The sequence below is a fragment of the Micromys minutus genome, assembly GCF_963924665.1.
Source record: "Micromys minutus genome assembly, chromosome: X".
Classification (NCBI taxonomy): Eukaryota; Metazoa; Chordata; class Mammalia; order Rodentia; family Muridae; genus Micromys; species Micromys minutus.
Genome location: NC_137970.1, coordinates 19,398,926 through 19,419,388, shown reverse-complemented (window position 1 = coordinate 19,419,388; position 20,463 = coordinate 19,398,926). Strand labels below are relative to the sequence as shown.

The 20,463-nt window shown below is 39.6% G+C and overlaps 1 protein-coding gene across 1 annotated transcript in view; it reads right to left on the bottom strand.

Moving 5' to 3' along the window:
- Positions 1-2,562: 2,562 nt before the first annotated feature.
- The window catches only part of SMC1A (structural maintenance of chromosomes 1A), a 40,306-nt gene continuing 22,405 nt past the window's right edge, over positions 2,563-20,463 (bottom strand). The window contains exons 16-25 of the mRNA XM_080910356.1: positions 18,995-19,136; positions 13,984-14,129; positions 13,738-13,891; positions 12,581-12,691; positions 5,327-5,483; positions 4,756-4,910; positions 4,499-4,650; positions 3,484-3,553; positions 3,133-3,243; positions 2,563-2,804 (exon numbers count right to left, since the gene is read on the bottom strand). Coding sequence (XP_080766482.1) covers positions 2,721-2,804; positions 3,133-3,243; positions 3,484-3,553; positions 4,499-4,650; positions 4,756-4,910; positions 5,327-5,483; positions 12,581-12,691; positions 13,738-13,891; positions 13,984-14,129; positions 18,995-19,136 — 1,282 coding nt within the window. The 3' untranslated portion in view covers positions 2,563-2,720. The remainder of the gene's footprint in view (positions 2,805-3,132; positions 3,244-3,483; positions 3,554-4,498; positions 4,651-4,755; positions 4,911-5,326; positions 5,484-12,580; positions 12,692-13,737; positions 13,892-13,983; positions 14,130-18,994; positions 19,137-20,463) is intronic.

The window sequence follows — 20,463 nt, the reverse complement described above, 5'->3', positions numbered from 1 at the left end:
CAGATGGATCTTGAGGTCAGCCTGGTCTAGTGAGTTCCACAACAGCTACACAGAGAGACCCTATCTCAGAAAACAAAACAAATCTGGGATGCATAGAAAGTATGGCTCATAGTGAGAGCACTTGCAGCTCTTACAAACAAAGCACCCGGGTTCTGGTCTCAGCATCCAGAGTGGCTTACAATCATATGGTCTGTAACTCCAGTTCCAAGGGATCTGATGCTCTCTGTGCATACACATAGAACACAACATACATGCAGGCAAAACCACTCATACACATTAAATGAAAATAAAAGATATTTTAAAGCTGTTAATAGTAATAGATACTGCAGCCAAACTGCTTCAAAGACACTCTACATTATCTTCCTCTCAGGGTTGCAAGTAGGCATTTTATCATCTTTTTTAAAATGAACAAACAGGCTCCTAAGAAACTTGTCCAAGTTTCTACGGCTAGGATTAGAACTCAGTCTGATCCTTAAACTCTAGAAGCATTTGCCAAATGATGGCACAGGGGCCAAGGGCGGTGTGTGTCTTTGGGTGAATATAAAAGCCTGCTTAGTCATGACCTTTAACATGTATTAGAAAATATAATTATCACAGTAAGCCCGTGATTTCATGGATACTGGTACTTGAGATGAAATATGTAGATAGTTAAACCTCAGATCACTTCAAGAAAAAATATTGAGCAAACAGTGCTGGAGGGTAGTTTAGAAAAGGCTACTAGAAACAAATATAGAAATAGCCTATGTGTCCATAATTCCCTTTCTGGGAATTAAAGCAAGGATACACACGGGAAAACTTACACATGGTACAGCAAAAACTGAAGTCACTATATCAGAGGAGGAATGAGTAGGTCAGATGTAGCTGTCATAGGATGGCAATCTGCAGATCATTTTAGAGACACTGATCTATACTGTACAACTCGCATAAATATTATTAGGCAAAGAAAGCGAATTGGTACATTTCAAAGTACCATTTTCATTAGATACTGTAAAACATTAAAAACAAAGGCTAGATGAACAGACAACAAACTGAGAAACTAAATGAAGAGGGGGGAGTAGATGGTAATAGAATGAGACTTTATAATAATGTATTCTTTAAGCAGTGTTATATTAAACTACACTTTAGGTTTTTGTGTTTGTAATATGCTTATATGTGTGTAAGGGCACATATGTGGGTTCCAGTGAATCCAACCTAAGATGTCATGTTTGGCAGCAGGTACTCACCAAACCATCTATATACTCATCAGCCCACAATATAATTTCTTAAAAAGAGAATGGACCCACTTACTTCTTGTGGTGCTGGTGTGAAGTACGGAGGAGCCAGTGTCTAACACACTAAATACCACTGAACAAGCAGTCTTCATTAAACTTTGCCCCCTAGGCTCATATTCCCAAGTTCTGGGATCTCAAGTCATGTGTCATTGGGGCTGGAGAGATGGGTCAGTGGTTAAGAGCACTTACTGCTCTTCCAGAGGTCCTGAGTTCAAATCCCAGCAACCATGTTGGGCAGCTCATTAACTGCCTGTAACTCTAGCTCCAGGGGAACTGATGTACACATATATTATACACACAAATAAAAATAAGACAACATAAATCTGAAAAAAGGTGTGTGCCACAATATCCAGTCTGACTTAATTTCTAAAAGCAAACAAACAAAAGCAGAGGCTAAAGCCATCACACCAGGCTTTCATTCTTCAGCACAGTCACTACAGCCATGAGCTTAGTTCTGAACCACACCTTAACATGCTAGGCTGACAAGTGGCCTAGGCTTAGTTCCTGACAGCCCAGACTGGGGCCCAAGCACATAGTTATATACGATTGAAGCTGCTATGTTCCTCAGGCTCTCTATTTATTAGATAAACCCTATCTGTGCCCTGGCTCTTTCCCAGTAACCAAAGCATCCAGCACCTCCCAGAGTCCTTGTGTCCCTTACTAGGCTCAGAAGCCCTTCCAGACCCAGGAACAAGACTTGTATTTAAGACAGACTGGCATTGAATAGTGCTCCATACGTAGATAAGGTTTAATGAGAGTATGATATCATTAAATCCTATGAGGAAGGTAAATATTAGCCCCATGATATAAATGAGGAAACAAGACAAAGAAAGGTCAAATGATTTGTTCAGCAACAAATAGTTAAGTGTTAAGTAGAACCAGATCTGTAACTGTCTCTCCCCAGAGCATCCTCTACTCTTAGTCCGTGACTAAATCTTACCAATTTGTCAAGGTCTGGCTCAAATATGAGTTTTTCCACAAAGCATGAAAATGATAATCCTCTTATCAAGGCATTTGTGATATTTGGCTAATCAGAGTAATTTACAAACTGAGCTCATTTCCTTACCAGAAAGATATGGTCCCTGACTCAACTCAGCATTTCCAACATAAAGCCAGACAAGTAAAAGGTGTCCATTATGTGTCAGATGAAAGAGGAAATGAGGGAAGGTTAGTGACTGCCATTTCCTATGAGGTCTTGGGTACTTTTGCCCATCTGGTGTACTGTTATCCTGTATTCCCCTGGAATCAAATTCAGATGAGGCTCCTTTAAAACCAGTCTCCAATATTTATTTTGCCAACAAATTAACATGCACACAAACAACCACACATGTACACAAACATAAGGGGCACGGTGCCGGGCGATCCATGATAGTGGGTGATGAGATCCAGGAGAGAAGATGGACAGAAGGGTACCAGTTCAGGGATCCAGACAAGAAGACAGAATTCTTGCTATTGTTCATTGGGGTTCGGGTTAGCATCTGGGTACTTGGTGAGGTCGAAGGTCAGGACTTTGCTGATCACACAGTCTCCTTGCTGAAGGAGGAAAAAGAAACAGTCAGGAGAGAATTAAGATGGTATATTTACAGCCCAGGACCAGGAGCTGAAAAGCTACTTCCCTACATATCTGCTCAAAGGTCAGACAATGGTTCTTTCTGGATGAAAGAAAGCATTTAATATCAGGTGCCTTCTTTCTTTGCCAAACTCTGCCCCTTTTTGCTGTCTTCACTGTCTGGCTGTCTCTGCCAGGATGGGCTGCCTAAACATTCAGGGCAAGCTCCAACAAACCTAAATGACTGCTCAGAACCTGATTCCCTACACCCCTTTACCCTTTGCCCCTCCAATGCAGCCCAGCCCACCTTACCTCAGGATAGACTCCAATGAGGCTCTCGGCCTTGGTGTAGAATTCCTCCTTGAGAGAGATAACAATGGCCTGGAAGTTGCAAGTTGATTGCTCCTTGATGTAATTTGCAACCTGTGGGAGAGGCATTTAGCAGGGTTCAAGACTCAACACTCCCATTTTTCTAATCAAAGTAAGTAGGTGGGGGTGGGGGTAAGAGAGACTAAGAAAAAGCTACTGAGCATCAAATGAAGGTGACCTCTTGGTACATAGAACAGGCAGCAGGAATAGCTAGGGCACAATCAGAAATGGCTCCTTGAAACCCAGCCCCAACTTGGGGCCTTCCCTCTCAGGCGTCACCTTTCTTGAACCCACCTTGCCAATGTTGGTGTTATCCAAGGCAGCGTCAATCTCATCCAGGACAAAGAAGGGGGCTGGCTTGTAGCTGGAAGGGAGTAAACAAGTGAGCTAATAACGTTGAGAAGGCAGCAAGAAGAGTAGGCCAGACCCACAGTTGGAATAGGCCAACTACATTCATTCGGAGACTAAATAACAGTCTCTGAATTCCCTCCTTTGCATCTGGTTCCGGATGCCACTATCCTCTAGGACCATGAAAAATAGTTTTTGTTTTTTTTTTTTTTTTTTTTGTTTTGTTTTTTTAAAGGAACTGTCCTTAATAAGCAAGCGATCTGATGGTCTATTATGTCCCAACATATATTAGGATGACATGCCTCCTTGACTTCATAAATGTTGCAGGTTCAGGCTAGAATGCTTGCTGGGTTCCTTGACAAACTTTTCTTAAAAAATATTTTATGTGTATGAGTACTTTTCTTGAATATATATATATATATTCATATATATATATGTGCACCATGTGCATGTCTAATCCTACAGAAGTCAGAAGAGGACATTGGAATCTCTGAAAAGATATAGGTGTTTCTGAGCCAGCATCTAGGTGCTGGAAACCAAACCTACGTTCTTTACAAGAGCAACAAGTACTCTTTTGAACCACTGAGCCACCTCTCCTGTCCCCAGACTCAAGAAATGCTCATGAACTAATGTTTTATAAGCAAACATTAAGTTGTAGGGAACCATATCTAAGCACTACTAGCCCAGGGCAAGAGTTGTCAAGGTGTGTGCCAGAGGTCAAAGAGGGCTTCCCAGAGGAAGGATGGGCAGAGTAGATGTGGGTAGATGGGGAAGACAGGCCCAAAAGCAAATGAACACCAAGGCCAATTGTGCTGTGCTGCAGTAATGGGGAAATGGGTATAATCTAGATACTAAAATACCTGCACATATGCAGATCTCTGCACATCACTGCCCCCCCCCCCCGCCCCAGCTTCTGGTTACCTCGTCTCTCCACCAACTGCCTTGTGAGGCAAAGGCTTACCTGTGGATGGCAAAAAGCAAGGCCAGAGCTGCAACTGTCTTCTCCCCGCCTGACAAATTGTCCATAGGCCGGAAACGTTTGCCAGGAGCTACACAGTTGTAGTTGATGCCATCCAAATAGGGTTCTTCAGGATTCTCAGGGCCCAAGAATGCCTAGGGGAAGATAAAGTGGGGTGAGGACCAGGAAGCATGGATGAGCATGGTGATGGGAAGAGCAACTAAGGATGGGAGCTGGTTGCATAAGGGTTTACAGTCTACCTGGGCACTGCTGTTACGGGACAGAGCCTTATAGATCTCATCAATGTTGGTAGCCACAGATTCAAAACAAGCATTGAATCGGTCAAAGCGCTCCTTCTTTATCTGTTCAAATGCCTGCTTGGCCTTCTTTGCTCGCTTTCGTGCTGCCTCAAACTCTGCCAGAAAAAAAGAGCAGATGATGATCTTTCAGTGACCTGAGTTCTGCCAGGGTTGAGAACCACACCTGCCAAGAATGACCTGTAAATCCTGTAAATGAAAATTCTAGTGATAACCTACAAAGGGAGAGAAATGCCTGAAGAGGGCCTTATAAGGATCAGTATTCGTTGAGTTGGCTACCACATAGTCCATGCACACACAGATTCATCCATGGGCACTACCAGCTACCAGCTTTCTTGACACCATCATTTGCTCTGTAGCAAGCAAGTAGATAACCCCCACGGTTTAGAGCACCTAACAATCTAAAGTCTAAAATTATGTAAAAACAGGAGCTGCTATGATATAGCAGTACACCCTTATCATACCTTCAGTCTTCTGTTATCATCTGAGGCTCAGAAAGAAATGCCAGGCTTACCATCTGAGGTCTCCTGGAACTTGTCTCGGACACTTTCCAGCTTTTCCATGGCCTTCATGTTAGGGGCAGCAATCCGCTGAAGCACACTCTGCTGCTCATTCAGCTTTTGCTGGAGTGTGTTCATTTCTTGCTTGATTTCTTCCTCCGCCTGTGCATCCTGTAACCCCACACCCAGCAATAGTAAGGAGTACCTGACCCAGAGTCCAGACCACCTGAGAGATGAATGGTGCTTGGGGATCTGCTCCTATGCAGAAGGCAAGTTTTTCTCCAGCTTGGCATCTTTTACAAAGTCTAGCTTAATTTGACTGTTCCAACTGTCACTGGAAATTCTAGGTGAATGTGGCTTTGTGAACTATAGTTCTTCCTCTAGATCCTGCCAACCTATTTATCTCTGAAGGAACAGCTGCTAGTGGCCCCCTCTGGCTTTTAGTCCAAGCCATGAGCCAGCACCACCCCATGGTGACCTAAAGTCACACAGAATGCTCTGGCCTCCATTTACAGATCCATGATAACTAAGGCAACACATGCTTTCCTCTTAAATCACTGTATTTGAGAAAATTCCACTTAGTTTTGGGGCCCCTTATAGCTACTGTAGATGCATGCTTGATCTTGTGTCTCACTGCCACTTCTAGTTAATAACTACTTAACTGAATATCCATCAAGAGTGGCTCCTGTATTCACAGAATTCAAGGAGCTAACATAGAAACACAGCTAAGTAAATAATCTGAATAGTGCGTGATCAATGTGAAGACAGTGACAAGCAGTGTTGAATCAGCACATGAGAAGGGAATCCTGTGGTGAGGGAAAGCTTCTGGGTGTGTGGCAGTTAAAGCCTATAGGAAGAACAGTAGAAGAGGAAAGAATAGATGTAATTTTATGTATGACATAACATCACAGGCAAAAGCTGGGGTGGAGGTTCCTCATAAGTTAGTCACGTAATTAGAAGCAATACAGGAATAATCAACTTTAGAAATAAAAAAAACTTCTTTAAAAAAATCAATTTTGGGTACTATTAACAATTTATGTGCATACATGATTATGTTCATGAATTCATAGAAATATGGTGGGGGAGCACAAAGAGAAGAAACTAGATAGACAAGCAAAAGATAGATTATAAAAGGCCTTACAAACATAAATTTTTAATTTAATGAAGACCAATGTGATTTAAAGAGTAAGAAGTACATAGATATATTTACATTTTAGAAAACCCTTTCGGAAACAGAGAAGACCCTGCTATCCCTGGAGGCTAGAAGACAGCAGTAACTGTCTTAGAACCAAAGATTACAGATAGCTGTGAGCCATCATGTGGGTGTTAGCAACTAAACCTGGGTCTACTGCAAGTACAGTAAAGTGCTCGTGACTTCTGAGCCATGTCTCTAATCCCAGAACTTATATTCTAATACACTATAAAATCTAAATGGCGTAGTTCATTTCTAAATGCACATGATCTACAATGACCAATGAGACTAACACAATAACAAAGTCTACCGAGAAAAGTCCAGGACCAGATGAACTCAACACTGAGTTCTATCAAACTTCATCTATCTACCCACCCATCCCCATCCATCCATCCTGAGACAAGATATTTCTGTCTAATAGCCCTGGCTGTCCTCGAACTCACAGAGATCCATCTGCTGTTGCCTCACAAATGCTGGGATTAAAGCACCACCATGCCTGGCAAACTTTAAAAGAAAACCTAACATCAACGTTTGTTAAACTGTTCCATGAAATAAAAGGGGGAAGGAACATAACCAATTTTACTCTTTGAAGCTAGCATTACCCTAATGTCCAAATTAGGTAAAGAAACAATGACACAACAACAACAACAACAACAACAACACTATAGGCCCAATGTCCCCAATGAATACACAAGCAGGAAGTTTCAGGAAAATACAAACTGAATTTAAGAATATATCATGATCACGTATCATGACCAACTAGGTTTTATCCTAAGGATGCAACGCTAGTTTAACATATGTAATCATGAACTCACAACTATGATCACCTGTACAGAGCCACGTAAGACAGTCCCTTTCAATAAGTAATGGAAGAAAAAGGTGCTTGGTGCTCATGAGGTCATCCCATTTACTGCTTACTTAACTTCTGCCAGAGGTGAAATCACCTTCTCCAGTATGTTTCCAGGGCTGAGATCACCAAGTTCCAACAAGTAGCTCTAAATATGCCTTCATTTGGACAACCCCAGTTAAACACACCCAGGAACAAATCAAGTGGACATGAACACAAGAAAGAGATTTATACTGAAGTAGGGTGGGTAGAACAGAGGCAGTAGATATGGGAGAGGGGTGAGTGATAAGTATACATACATTATGTACATGCGTGAAATTGTCAGATAACATTTAATTAATAAGACACACGAATAACTAAACATATGCAAACCAATAGAAGTAATCTACCAAAGTCACATCCTTTTTGAGGGTTGAACAACACTTTCAGAGATTGTCACTTAAGGCCACTGGAAAACACATATTTATATTACAATCTCATGTCAGTAGCAAAATTAAAGTTGCAAAATAGCAACAAGAATAATTTTATAGTCAGGGGTCACAACATGAGGAACAACATTAAAGGGTTGTAGCCTTAAGAGAGTTGAGAACCTCTGTCCTAGGTCCACTTCCATTCTTTCATCCCTCAACTTCCTGTCCTCTTTTATAAAATTATTTAAATTCTTTCATACACTGTATTTCATTCATATTCTTTACCCTCCCCAACTTCTTCCTACTCACCCAACTCTCATACACTAATGAGTGTGAGTGATGGTCTACCTTTCAAATTTATGGTTTAAGAAAACTAACTTTCTCAGAATTTATCAACTACATCAGCTCTTCAAGCTAGGTGTGAGGGCTCCTGAGTGAGCCCACCCCTTTCATGCTAGGTTATTTTTTTGCCTTTTAGAAAATTATGTGTATGCACCTGTGTATGAATTTGTACACATAAATGCTGGTGCCCAGTGAGGACATGGATGTCAGATCCCCTGTGGCTATAAGCTCCCTGAAATGGGTGCTGGGAATCAAAACTCACGTCTTCAGCATGAGCGGTGCAAGCTTTTGAGCATGTTAGAAAATTGACCAGTTTGCTCTTATACAATAGAACCACAGCTACTGTGTGTGCCTTGTAAACATGTGTATGTGAATGCAGGTACCCAGAAAAGCCAAGTGTCACATCTCCCTAAAATTATAGGCTTGTGAGCCACCTGACGTAGGTGCTGGAAGCCATACCTTGGTCCTTTGCCAGAACAGTACTCTTAACTGCTGAACTGTCCTTCTAGCCATCCATATAAATAATCTTAAGGACAGAGAAATATGGCCATCTCTATATATTATACAGATACAGAAAAGGTATTGACCATAGTTCAACATGCCCTCAAGATAAAAGTACTGGAGAAATAAGAAATAAATGGAACATGCCTCAAAACAATAAATACTATATATACAGCAAACCCACATTATATAATAATGAAAAACTAAAGTATTTCCTCTGTATTTTGCAATGAGACATGGAAATCAGCTCTCTACATTCTTATCCAATATTGTGTTGAAAGTCTTGCTAGAACAGTAAGGTAAGAGAAAGCTTAAAAAGTATAAAAAGGCAAACAAAGAAGTGAAATTACCCATATTTTCAGAGAACATGATTCTGTACTTGACTGCATATATTCTACCAGAAAACTCTTACATTCAATAAACTTTTAATAATGTTGCAAGACACAAAATCAACATTCAGAAATTAGTAGCTTTCATATACACATACCAACAACAAGCTTTCTGTGACTGAAATTGGGAAAAACAATCATGCACAATAGCTGCCCCTAAAATAAAATCCTGGAATAAGGATGTGAAGTCCTATGCAATGAAAACATTAAAGCACTTAAAGATAACAAACAGAGGGACCTTCCAAGCGCCTGACTAGCACAGTTTATGTGCAAAACAAAGAAAGTAAGGAAAGAAGAAAGTGATCTTCTGTCTGAAGATCACTACAAATTGCTATGAAATAGTCTGTAGAATAGGTTTTCAAGTGAAAATAAAAAATGAGAATAGTTTACTATTATCTGAAAGGAGAATATGAATGTTATTGCATGCAAACATAATTGTATTTTAAAACTGTAACAAAAGGGCAATGTGAAAACTAATTAAAGAGTGACCTACTGATGAAGAGAAGAAAACGGAAATAGAAGCTAAAACTCTCTTCATGTACCCTGTTTTATACTTTGGATTTTAGAACCACATGATGATACATGGTTATAAAACAAAACTAAACAGACATACAAGAAAGGTTAGGTTAAAAAAATTATTGGGGAACAAGATGTTCTCAAGATGACAAAGCACCACTCTGAAAATTCCTTGCTAATTAATGACAAAAACAAGTGTGTGCTTAGCAATGAGAAACCTGGCAATTGACACTTTGTGCATGGGATTAAACGCAGCATCATTAGCTAATAATGGACAGATCCTGATAGGGTGAAATGTCACATAAACATACTGCTTCTGCACCCCATGTGCTGTAACTACAGGTGTGCACCCTCACTGTGTTTTTTTTTTTCACAAGGCTCAGGAAAAGAAAGAATACACAGAGAGAGAAAGAGAGGGAGAGAAGAGAGATGAGAGAAAGCAAAGATGGTAAAATTGGGTTAGCAAGTTGGCTCAGACTGACAACCTAAGTTTGATCCTCAGGATTCACACAGGAGAGAATTGGCTCCATATATGACTTACACACTCATACTGTTGTATTCACACACATTATATACACATATAAACCTAATTAAAAAAAAACAAGTTAGGAAAGAGGGTTTTTTTTTGGTGAAAATAAGAATCTCAAGCATAAGCATAATGATGTTACACCGAAAATTTCAATTTTAATCAGATGTATCAATATGAACTCTGTAAGAATTTTATTTTTCCCTCAAAATAAAAAAAAATGCATTAGGTGGCCCAAATCTATAGAGTTCTAGAAACACTAACTAGTTAGCTGTCTTGAGCACTCCAGTGTTTAGATGGTAGCTATTAAATAGTAATGTTTTCCACCGAACAAAAGAGTCAAGAGCCTCTGAGGAATATGGCTCATTCCTTGTCTGGAGTGAGAAATCCAGAGGATAAGCCTAGACATATCAGGAACTATGGGAGATGAGCAAAGACTACAAAGGGTTTTATCAAGGTGATGAAGTAGCAAACCTGAATACATTCCCCCTGGCTAAAGACAGAGCCAAGAATAACCACAACAGACTGAACATAGTATATGTACTTAAACCCATGTTTATGATAGAAAACAACTTGGTGGACCAGTGCTGAGAACACCAAGGAAGCAACCCAGAACTGATGACGAAAGGAGAATTAAGCTGTCTTTCCTATGTAACTGGACCTTAGGGTTACCAAGTAACGAGATGAAACCTCTCCATTTTGGCTAATAAGAAAAAAAGAAATTAAAGAATAAGATGGGCATTTTACAATGGGGATCAATGAAATGATATTCCTAGGTGTGGATCTCATAAAAAAAAAAAAAAAAAAAAAAACCCATAAAGAGACCCTATAGATTTTCTGAACGTATACTGTCTGTAGGAAGCAAAATAAACTATGAGGAAGAATCTGCTTAAGTTACATAAGAATGCCAGAGCATTTTTATATAAAGGACTTGAATCTAGAGGAGGGGTTCCTAGAACTAGTCTGAGAGAAGTGAGCATGTGCAAGGAACTATAGCATGACAGCAAATATCTACCACACACTGCTACATTCTCACTGCTAAAACCAAGAACTCAAATTCAAAGTCTCTCTATATTTACCATTTATAGGAAATAAGGGGAATAAAGAAAGTAATTAAATAATATCACAGAGATGTAATCAGCCAAATCTAGAATGCAGAAAATCCTATAGGACCAATGCTATGGTTTCTTCCACAAATAAATAGAAGAAAACAAAAAACCAAAAAAAGGAGAGACAGAAAGAGTAGAAAAGTTATAGCAGAGACCAACCTTAACATGTGGACCATACTTTGTCCTGGTTAGTCTTTTGTCAACTTGACACAAGCTAGAGTTATTTTGGAAGAAGAACCTCAATTGAGAAAATTTCTCCATTACATTGCCTGTAGGTATCTGATGCGGGAGGGTCCAGCACACTTCAAGCAGTGCCACACCTGGTCAGGTGGTGCTAGGTTCCATACGAAAGCAGGCTAAGCAAGCCATGAGAACAAGCCAGTAAACAGCATCCCTCCATGGTCTCTGCATCAGCTCCTGCCTCCAGGTTCCTGCTCTTCTTTGAGCTCCTTCCTGGGCTTCTCTCAATGATGGACTGGTACTAGGACACAGCCAAAAACCCTTTCCTTTTCAAGGGATTTTTTTTTTTTTTTTTTTTTTTGGTCAGTACTTTATTAGAGCAATAGAAAAACAAACAAAAACACACTTGAATCCTGATTTTGATATAGACAATGTGAAAACATGTACTGAAGACAACGCAAAAATGTTTACTGCATATTAGATAGAACAAGTAATGCTTTTTAAATTGTATATGATATTTTCTTAAGAGCCCCCATATTCTGTAGATATATACTGAGGCAATTATGAACAGAACAATGCTTCAAATTTGCTTTACGATAGTCCCATGATGAGGATTATAAAATATAAGATTGGCCATATGTTACAAACTGCTGAAGATGGGTGGTGGGTGCCTGACATTCATTATATCATTTTCCTTACTTCCATGTATATTTGAAATTATTTATAAATTTAAAAAAATCAGATCTCCCTGGATATAATGATAAAAGAATCAGACTACAAAGTAGAAAATATTTTGGAGATTAGTTTCTATAGGAACTTGTATGAAGTGAAAGCCTGCACTAGACACATGATGTAGCAACAGCAAGCAAACAAGCATGAGAAAATGCCTGACGTGTAGGAGGCAGAATTGACACAACTTGGTAATTAGTAATTCTACAGAGTAAGAGGGGAAAAGTGTCAAGAACAAAGCTTCAATTTTGGTTTTTGAACATGTGAGAAGCCCTGGAGGGGAAGGAGAGCTAGAGTTTCAGGTAACCTGTGGGACCAATTGTAGAGATGGCAGCTGAGGTGAGGATGGTGAAGGAGATACTTAGAATGTCAAGGGAGGAGGACAGGACCTGTGACAGAGCTCTGACAAGTACCTAAGGCCTATCTGTTTATGGCACAGGAGTATGACTTTCATCTGTCTGTGTGCACCTGGACTTAACTTTTCTTGGGTCAGCTGAGAAGATAGGCGTCCCACCCACATTTCTTACCTTTAGGTCTTCACTCAGTTCACCGTAGTCGATCTCAATGAGGGCCTCTCGGGCATAGATACTGGATGTTCTCTGGGAGCCACTCACTGACTCTTCTCCCTGGGAGCTACCCTACAATGTTAGAAGAGGCAGATGGAGCAGAGTAGTCATTTGTACCCCTCTAGAGATTAGGGACTCCTTTGAACCGTTTGTTGTCTTTGAAGAAGCACCTTGCTTGATGGCACTGAGGCAGAGACTAAAAGGAAGGTCCTAGTTGAAAACTGGGCTCTACCTTTCACTAAGTTTCTTCATTTCTATGTGAGGACAATGCTCAGCTAGCACAGCTGAGGTTAAGATTAGGAATGGTTAATTCATGGCCTACCAGTATCTGGAACACTAGTGTTCAAAATATTTTACTGAATTAAACCAAAAGGCTACCTAGGAATAGTTCCTCAGTTACAATTCTCCACCCCTCACTACCATCTTTCACTTCCAATTGATAGAGTGCTTGCCTTAATTTCCATGATGCTACTCCTTTTCCTCTATCTAAACTTCCTTACTTGTGCATCATAGAACCCCCTACCCAACCCTCTTCAGCTCAAGTTCCCTCAGTGCAGCTAAGGTATCAAACAGTCTCCTCAGGCCCTCCAATTTCCCATCTTCCCCTGCTCTTGACTAATTAATGTCCTGCAATTTTTACTCCTACCCATGTCCAGTATCTGCTGCAGCTAAGAGCTAAAATTCTTAAGATTTTTAAAAAAAGATTTATATATGTGAGTGTACTGTAGCTGTCTTCAGACACACCAGAAGACGGCACTGCATCCCACTACAGATGGCTGTGAGCCACCATGTGGTTGCTGGGATTTGAACTCAGGACCTCTGAAACAGCAGTCATTGCTCTTAACCACTGAGCCATCCTTATGATTAATGAACCACTTCATTGTTTTTCTGACCTCTCACTGGCTTGCAGCTCTCCTCTCAAGTCCAATGTCCCTCTCATACCAAAGCCTGACTTCACTACCTCCACCCTTGCCACATCTTTTCTGCATCCGTCTTTATTCCCCTCACAACTTTCTGTCTGCAGTCCTACCTGTTGCCTGCCCTTCGTGGCCATCTTTAATCTCCCATTACTGGTTAGATATCCATAGATCACTCCTACCACCCACCATAATACTTACTTCTTCCTGACTAATATCATCCATGGTGCCCTTTGACAGTGGCAATTTGATGTCCTGCATCTTACAGGCCTGTAGCAGGTTGTGGCGGTCACTGCGCTTCTGTTCAAGCTTGGTCTCAATGGCTGTAACTTCCTTCTGTAAATGAGTCATTTCCCTAAAAAGGTCCAAGTAGCTTAGGTAAGACCCAAATCCGGAAGGCTGCCTGTTTTACCTACTTCCACCCATCCCAGACAGGAATCCACTCACTTGTTGGCACCCCCAAGCTTCTTGCGAATCTCTTCCATCTCATGATTCTTGTCATTTACTTCTGACTTTTTGGCCAGATGCTGATTCTTAAGGTCTTGGAGCTGAGCCATGGTTTCATCTATTATCTTCATGTGTCTTTGCTCCTCCTGGTCTCAGCAAGGGAACAGGGCAAGAATGAACATTCCCCTAGGGATTTTCTTCTTTTGCACTACCCTTCCCAATTGGCAGTTTGCTAGAGTATGTGTCAATGATTTCTGCTTTCATACAACCCCTTAGACTTCTTTTATCCTTTCCTAAATCATCTGGTTGCTTTCCCCAACTATAATTTTGTAAATTGTCTGTTAAAGAAGTGTTCAAACTATGAAAAAATAAGGAAGGGCTCACTTGCAATTCCATCAGCCAGAAATAAACAACTAACATTCTAGCATATTTCCTCCTTGTGCCATTTACATTTCAACATTTAGGGTTGAAATTAGATTTTTAATTTTGTATCATAATCAATGTTTTAGTTGTAAGTACTTTTCCAAATCAAAATGTTTCTCATATACAGTTTAACATTTATATTTATTTTCCGTTTGTGTATGTAGTAGGTGTACATGCTCAATCATATGCATGCATATACTATAAGTATATAACAAGTGTCTTCCACAATCTATTTTTTAAGATTTATTTTTAATTATGTGTATGTGTGTGAGTGTGTACATGTGAATGCGAGGAGGCCAGAGGCATTAAATGTCTTGAAGCTAGAATTACAGGCAGCTGGAGCCACTAACCTGAGTGCAGAGAACCAAATTCAAGACCTCGAAAAGCAGTATGCAGTCTTGACCACCAACACATCTCTCAAGCCTTTCTACCCTATTATTTAAAACAAGGTCTCTCACTGAACCTGGTACTCACCAATTCTTAACACGGCCAGGAATCCTCCTGTTTCTGCCTCCCAAGCACTGGGATTACAAGAGTATATGTATCATCATACTCAGCTTTTTATGTAAGAGCTGGAGATCTGAACTCATGCTTGTGTAACAAGCTCTTTACCAAATGATTGCCTCCCTAGTCTGTAACATTTCTGTATTTAAACTTATATAAGCAACACAGTATATTTTGTGAATAGACATTAATCTGGGATTATCGCTAGAAAAAAAACAAAACAAAACAATAATGATAGTCTTACTTATGATGTTCTAATTTAACATTTAAAATTTTTTTTACTTGTTTGTGTGACTGCATGTTACATGTGTGTGGGTAGCCTTAGAGGGCAGAAGAGGGTGTCAAAGCCCCCTAGAGCTGGAGTTAGATGGATGTGAGCCACCTGATGTGGGTGCTAAAATTTAAACTGGAGTCAAATGGAAGTGCAGTATACATTCTTAAATGCTGAGCTATCTCCCCAGCCCACATTTTAACTTTTTCAAGAAAAATTGGATTTGTTCTTCCATTTTATTTTATTATATTTTTAAAAATCTTATTAAAGAGAAACCTGTCAGACTGGTGATGTGAGTCGGCTGGCAAGAGTGCTTGTCTCATATGCACAAAGCCATTAATTTGATCCCTAGCCCTGCATAAAATCAAGTGATTCTACATGCTTATAATCCCACCATGTGGACCACACATACTGAGTTTGAGGCCATCTATAGGCTACATGAGACCTTGTCACAAAAACGAAAAGAATAAAAGGAAGAAAAGACATCTGAATACAATTCTCAAATAAATCATAAAAATAATAAACACATAGAATGCTTAAGGAAATTATGGCAATACAATGATAACTGATAATCTTTCATGGATCAGAGTTCTTTGACAGTCAGCCTTCTCCTGTATACATAGATTTTGTATATATGGGTTCAAAAGAACATCAGAATTTGGCAAAAATCCTGTATTCTGCTAGATATGGTGGCTCACACCTTTAGTCCCAGCATTTAAGAGGCAGAGGCAACTGGATTTCTGAAAGTTTGAGAATAGCCTGGTCTACCCAGTCCCAACATCCAAGGCAACAGTGAGACTCTTTTTTGTTTTTTTTTTTTAAATGTACTAAATATTTATATATTTTTGTCATTTTCTAAATCATAAAGTATAACAAGTATTTGCATTGCATTAGATATAATAAAGACACAGTTTAAAGTATGAAAGAGGATATGCATATTTTACAAAGAACATCCAATTTAGACACGGGCCTGATATTTTGGTGCTAGGGGGGCAGTTCCTAGAAACATTCTCCTGGGAGTATCAAAGAAGGCTGTACTATTCTGACATGTTTCTGCTAATCAATAATTATTCAAAATGAAATTAAGAAGGGAAGAAGCTGAGAAGAAGGGTGACCCTCTAGGAGGACCAGCAGTCTCAATTAACCTGGACCCCAGAGATCTCCCAGACACAGGATCACTAACCAGGCAGCAGACACCAGTTGATATGAGGCCCCCAACACATACAGAGCAGAGGACTCTCAGGTCTGAGTTCAGTCAGAGAAGATGTACCTAACCCTCAAGAGACTGGAGACTCCAGGGAGTTTAAAGGTCTGGTGGGGTGGGTACATCTGTGTGGAGCAGGGGGGAGTGGGGGAAAGTTATGGGATGTGGAACAGTCAGAGGGTGGACCAGGAAGGGAATGAAATCTGGAGTATAAAATTAAATAAATAAATAGTCATATAAATATGCTATCTTAGAACATCCTAAAGGAAATATAAGTCCTGTTCCACTATTTTACTACCTATTTTGCAAGTGTATATAAGATTCCAGTAACACTATACGAGATCACTAAGGGTTAATGAAGGAAGTACACAAGCAGCAAATACAAGCTGATACAAAAGCCAAGGGATATGTTCAAACCAAGAGAACCAAAACACCTCAGAAAGGATGCTATAAGCAATAAAGGTTTCACTGTAATTTCAAGAGAAAGAATATAAGGAAATTCAACACGCAAAACACAGTGACACAGGCAAGCTTAACAGCCTGATTGTAGGAGACACGAGCATAGTCATACCATGAAATGGCTGTGTGTCAGTAAAACATCATCTGTTGCACTGATTTTATGTGGCTAATCTGAATTTAGGGTCAGGACACTTGGAGCGATGCCTCTAATAGTACTTGCCAGCCTGTTCTTTCACTGCTGCTTCCTGTTCCTCACCTTCTTTGTAGGCTCCCAGAAATCCTTCAAATCCCACCAACATGTTTCAGGCTAAGTCTGAGAAAGATGGTGCTTCAAGAGAATGGAGCAAATGATGAAATACTGTTCACTCACAGCCACTAAAGAGGTTGGCTGTGGGCAATATCAATAGGAAAAACTCAGGTCATTAGATCACAACAGCTAAGTGAGAATCAAAAGAACTTAAGGAAAATGCTATAAAAGCTTAAAAGTAGATGAGCTAAGAAAAAAATGAATATTAAGAGATGAGATCTGGTTGCCAGCCAGACATTTAAACTATACTGATCTAATCTCTTGTTTTTATCAAATACTACATAATGATATAACAAAAATATCCTATGGCTTACTCAGTCAGTTGATGAGAACATATGTTGATCAAAAATACAAAAATAATCAGTCACCTCAGTTTCTCAAGGTTTTCAGGACAGGCTTCTAACAGATTAAAGGCTGAAACAGTTACTGACGTTCTCTACATCACTTTTCTCTAGCATCTATTAAAAATACAAGTTACCTTTTTTAAAGGTCCAAATTCTATTCATTCTGTTAGTATTTCATTATTAAGTTTGTCTTGGCTTTTGGCTAGGCGTTAAAGACATTTTTTCCTTTTATTTTTAGAGACAGATCTCTCTATATAGCCCCAGCTGTCTAGGAACTCCCTCTATACACCAGGTTGGTTTTGAACTCACAGATATCCTCCTGCCTCTGCCTAGGGTCAAAGTCATGTTCCACATACCCAGCACACTCATTTTTATATTAAAGTAATAACATATTATAAGCAGGTCTGGCTATCTTAGAAAATAAAATACTTCTTTGCTTTAAATGAGATCTGTATGTTACTAAAGTGTAAAGACCACTAAATTATATAAGTACTGAATGCAGCATAATTTTCTAAATTCCTACTTTGCAAGGGGCACTGCATAGTCTCCAACTTGGAACAATAAATAATGTTGGTAATAAACATCAATGTGTTTGCACAAGGCTTTGCCAGCACTCTGGATTACCTCCACGGGTATTACTGAGCTAGAGGGCATAAACACATTCTGAAGCATTTTGATGGATGTTGGAATGTTATGTAAGAATAACTGGTCTCCTGCACCATATAAGGTACCAAGAAGTATTTTGTTTTTGTTTTAATTTTTAGATAATGAGATGCTGGAAAGATGACTCAGTGGTTAAGGGGATGTACTGCTCTTCAAGAAGACCCAGAGTTCAATTCTCAGCATCCATATCAGGTGGCAAACAAAAACAAAAACAAAACAAAAAACAAAAACTTTCTGTAACTCTAGTTCCAAGGGGATCCAATGTCTTTGTCTTCTGAGGATTCCAGCACACACGAGTATACCCCAATATACATGCACATAAAGCCACAGAGAAACATAAATGCACATGTAAAATAAAATAAGCTTTTAGATAATGTAGGGCAAGAGAGATGGCTCAGCAGTTAAGAGGGCATACTGCTCTTGCAGAGTACTCAAGTTTGATTCCCAGAACTCACCTGCTTGTAATTCCAGCTCCAGGGTATCTAAGGCCTCTGGCCTTCATGGGCACTTGCATTCATATGCATATATACCCAACCCAGACTACTAATCAGAACTCACCAACACCCATCCCCAAACAAAATTCCACAAATCTTTAAGTGACAGAAAATAAAGCATACTCAGTTGTGGCTTTCATCTGTATTTCTTTGATTCCTGGGAAATATTTATGCTTGTGAGCTATTTCCATCTTTTGGAATGTTTGTGCCACTTAACCACTCCTCCCCTATTAGGGTCTTGGTGGTTTTCCTTAAATAAAAAGTGTATAAATGATGGGTATTATATTTGTGTGCATAATATCTATTCCTGTTTTTTTGTCTTTTACCTTTATCCTTCCTTACCTTCTTAAGCTTTTCTATCTCATTTTCATCCTTTTTTACTGTCTGTTCCCACATGTGTACTTTATCCTGGTCCTCCTTCAACTGATTCTTCTCAAAATCCAACTGGATGCCCAATCGAGTCTTCTGATTTTCAAATTCTAAGCTGTGGAAAGGAAGGGGAAGTAGAGTTAGCACTCAGGACCTCCTGGTTACTGCTGAGTCTAAGTTACATGGCCTCATCCACTCACATGGACACCAAATTGTGCCCAGAAGCTGAAGCTCTAGTATAAGATGGAGGACTCTAAGCCAAGTTCCGTTTATCCACCTCTAAATACTGGAAACTCCAGTACCTACCCAATTTTCCAGGAGGACATTTTAAAAAAAAGTTTATCTGATACCATCAGTTAGCAGCCTCATTTATCAAGCTTCTGTATACTTTCTGCAGATTTCAACTCAACAATCCTACAACTAGACATTAATACCCATATTTTACACAGGAAACACATGCTAAGAGGTTTTTTTTAAAAAAAAAAAAACCTTGCTGGAGGCCACACAGCTAATGCTAGCAAATATCACTTGAGACTGGAATCAAAATCTAACACCAGAACCTAGCCTCTTTCTTATGTCATTACTGTAGTATAGGCTAATATAGCTAATATCCCAATTCTTCAACTTGGAAGTAGTGTAATCTCAGTTATATTCTCTGTATTGCTGATTCCTCATCTGTAGCTTTTCTTATTGAGTTAATAATATGTATAGAGAAAACATTTGGTACATTTTAGCTTTCATCATCAATGTGATGGATATTGGCTGTGGCCACCTCATTTTTACCCAAGGGCTTCAGTTCTTTCTAGCATCTTAAAGTTCTGCCCCAATACTTTAGAAGCAGAGATTTGGTGGTATAAGAACATAAAGAAAACAATGAATTTCTGCTGTTCTGCTATTACCCTTTCCCTTACCTCTTCAGAAACTCAAAGTATATTACAGCATATAGGCACTAGCAGCCAAGCAGGGCTAGCTTCCAACTGTTCCACCAATGCTCAATATACTGTGATAGATGCTGCCAGATGTCACGCTAGCAGCTTAAACCTATTAGTCACTATAATCCAAATGGAATGTAATTAACTCTACAATTCTGAAGTATGTAATGTTTAGGCCAACCTAAGTATGACTCATAAAGCCCTCCCTCCATGATCCAGCCCCTGCTGACCTTTCCACCTCCCCTGCTTTCCTCCTGACCCTGTTTTTATGTTCCAGGCATTCAAAACTACTTAGTATTCAGAACAAGGCATACTCTGTCACACCTCTAAGCATGCTGTTCTTACTGGCTGGAACTCTTTCTGTCCCTGCTTGGCTGGTTAAATCCTACTCATTCTTTAGATCTCTTATTCATTACTTCTTGTTCTTTTAATGCCTTTTTTGATAGTTGAGTTTCCTTCCTTTTTCAATTTCAGACGAGTTGCAATAGTCAATATTACAGTTGATAACAG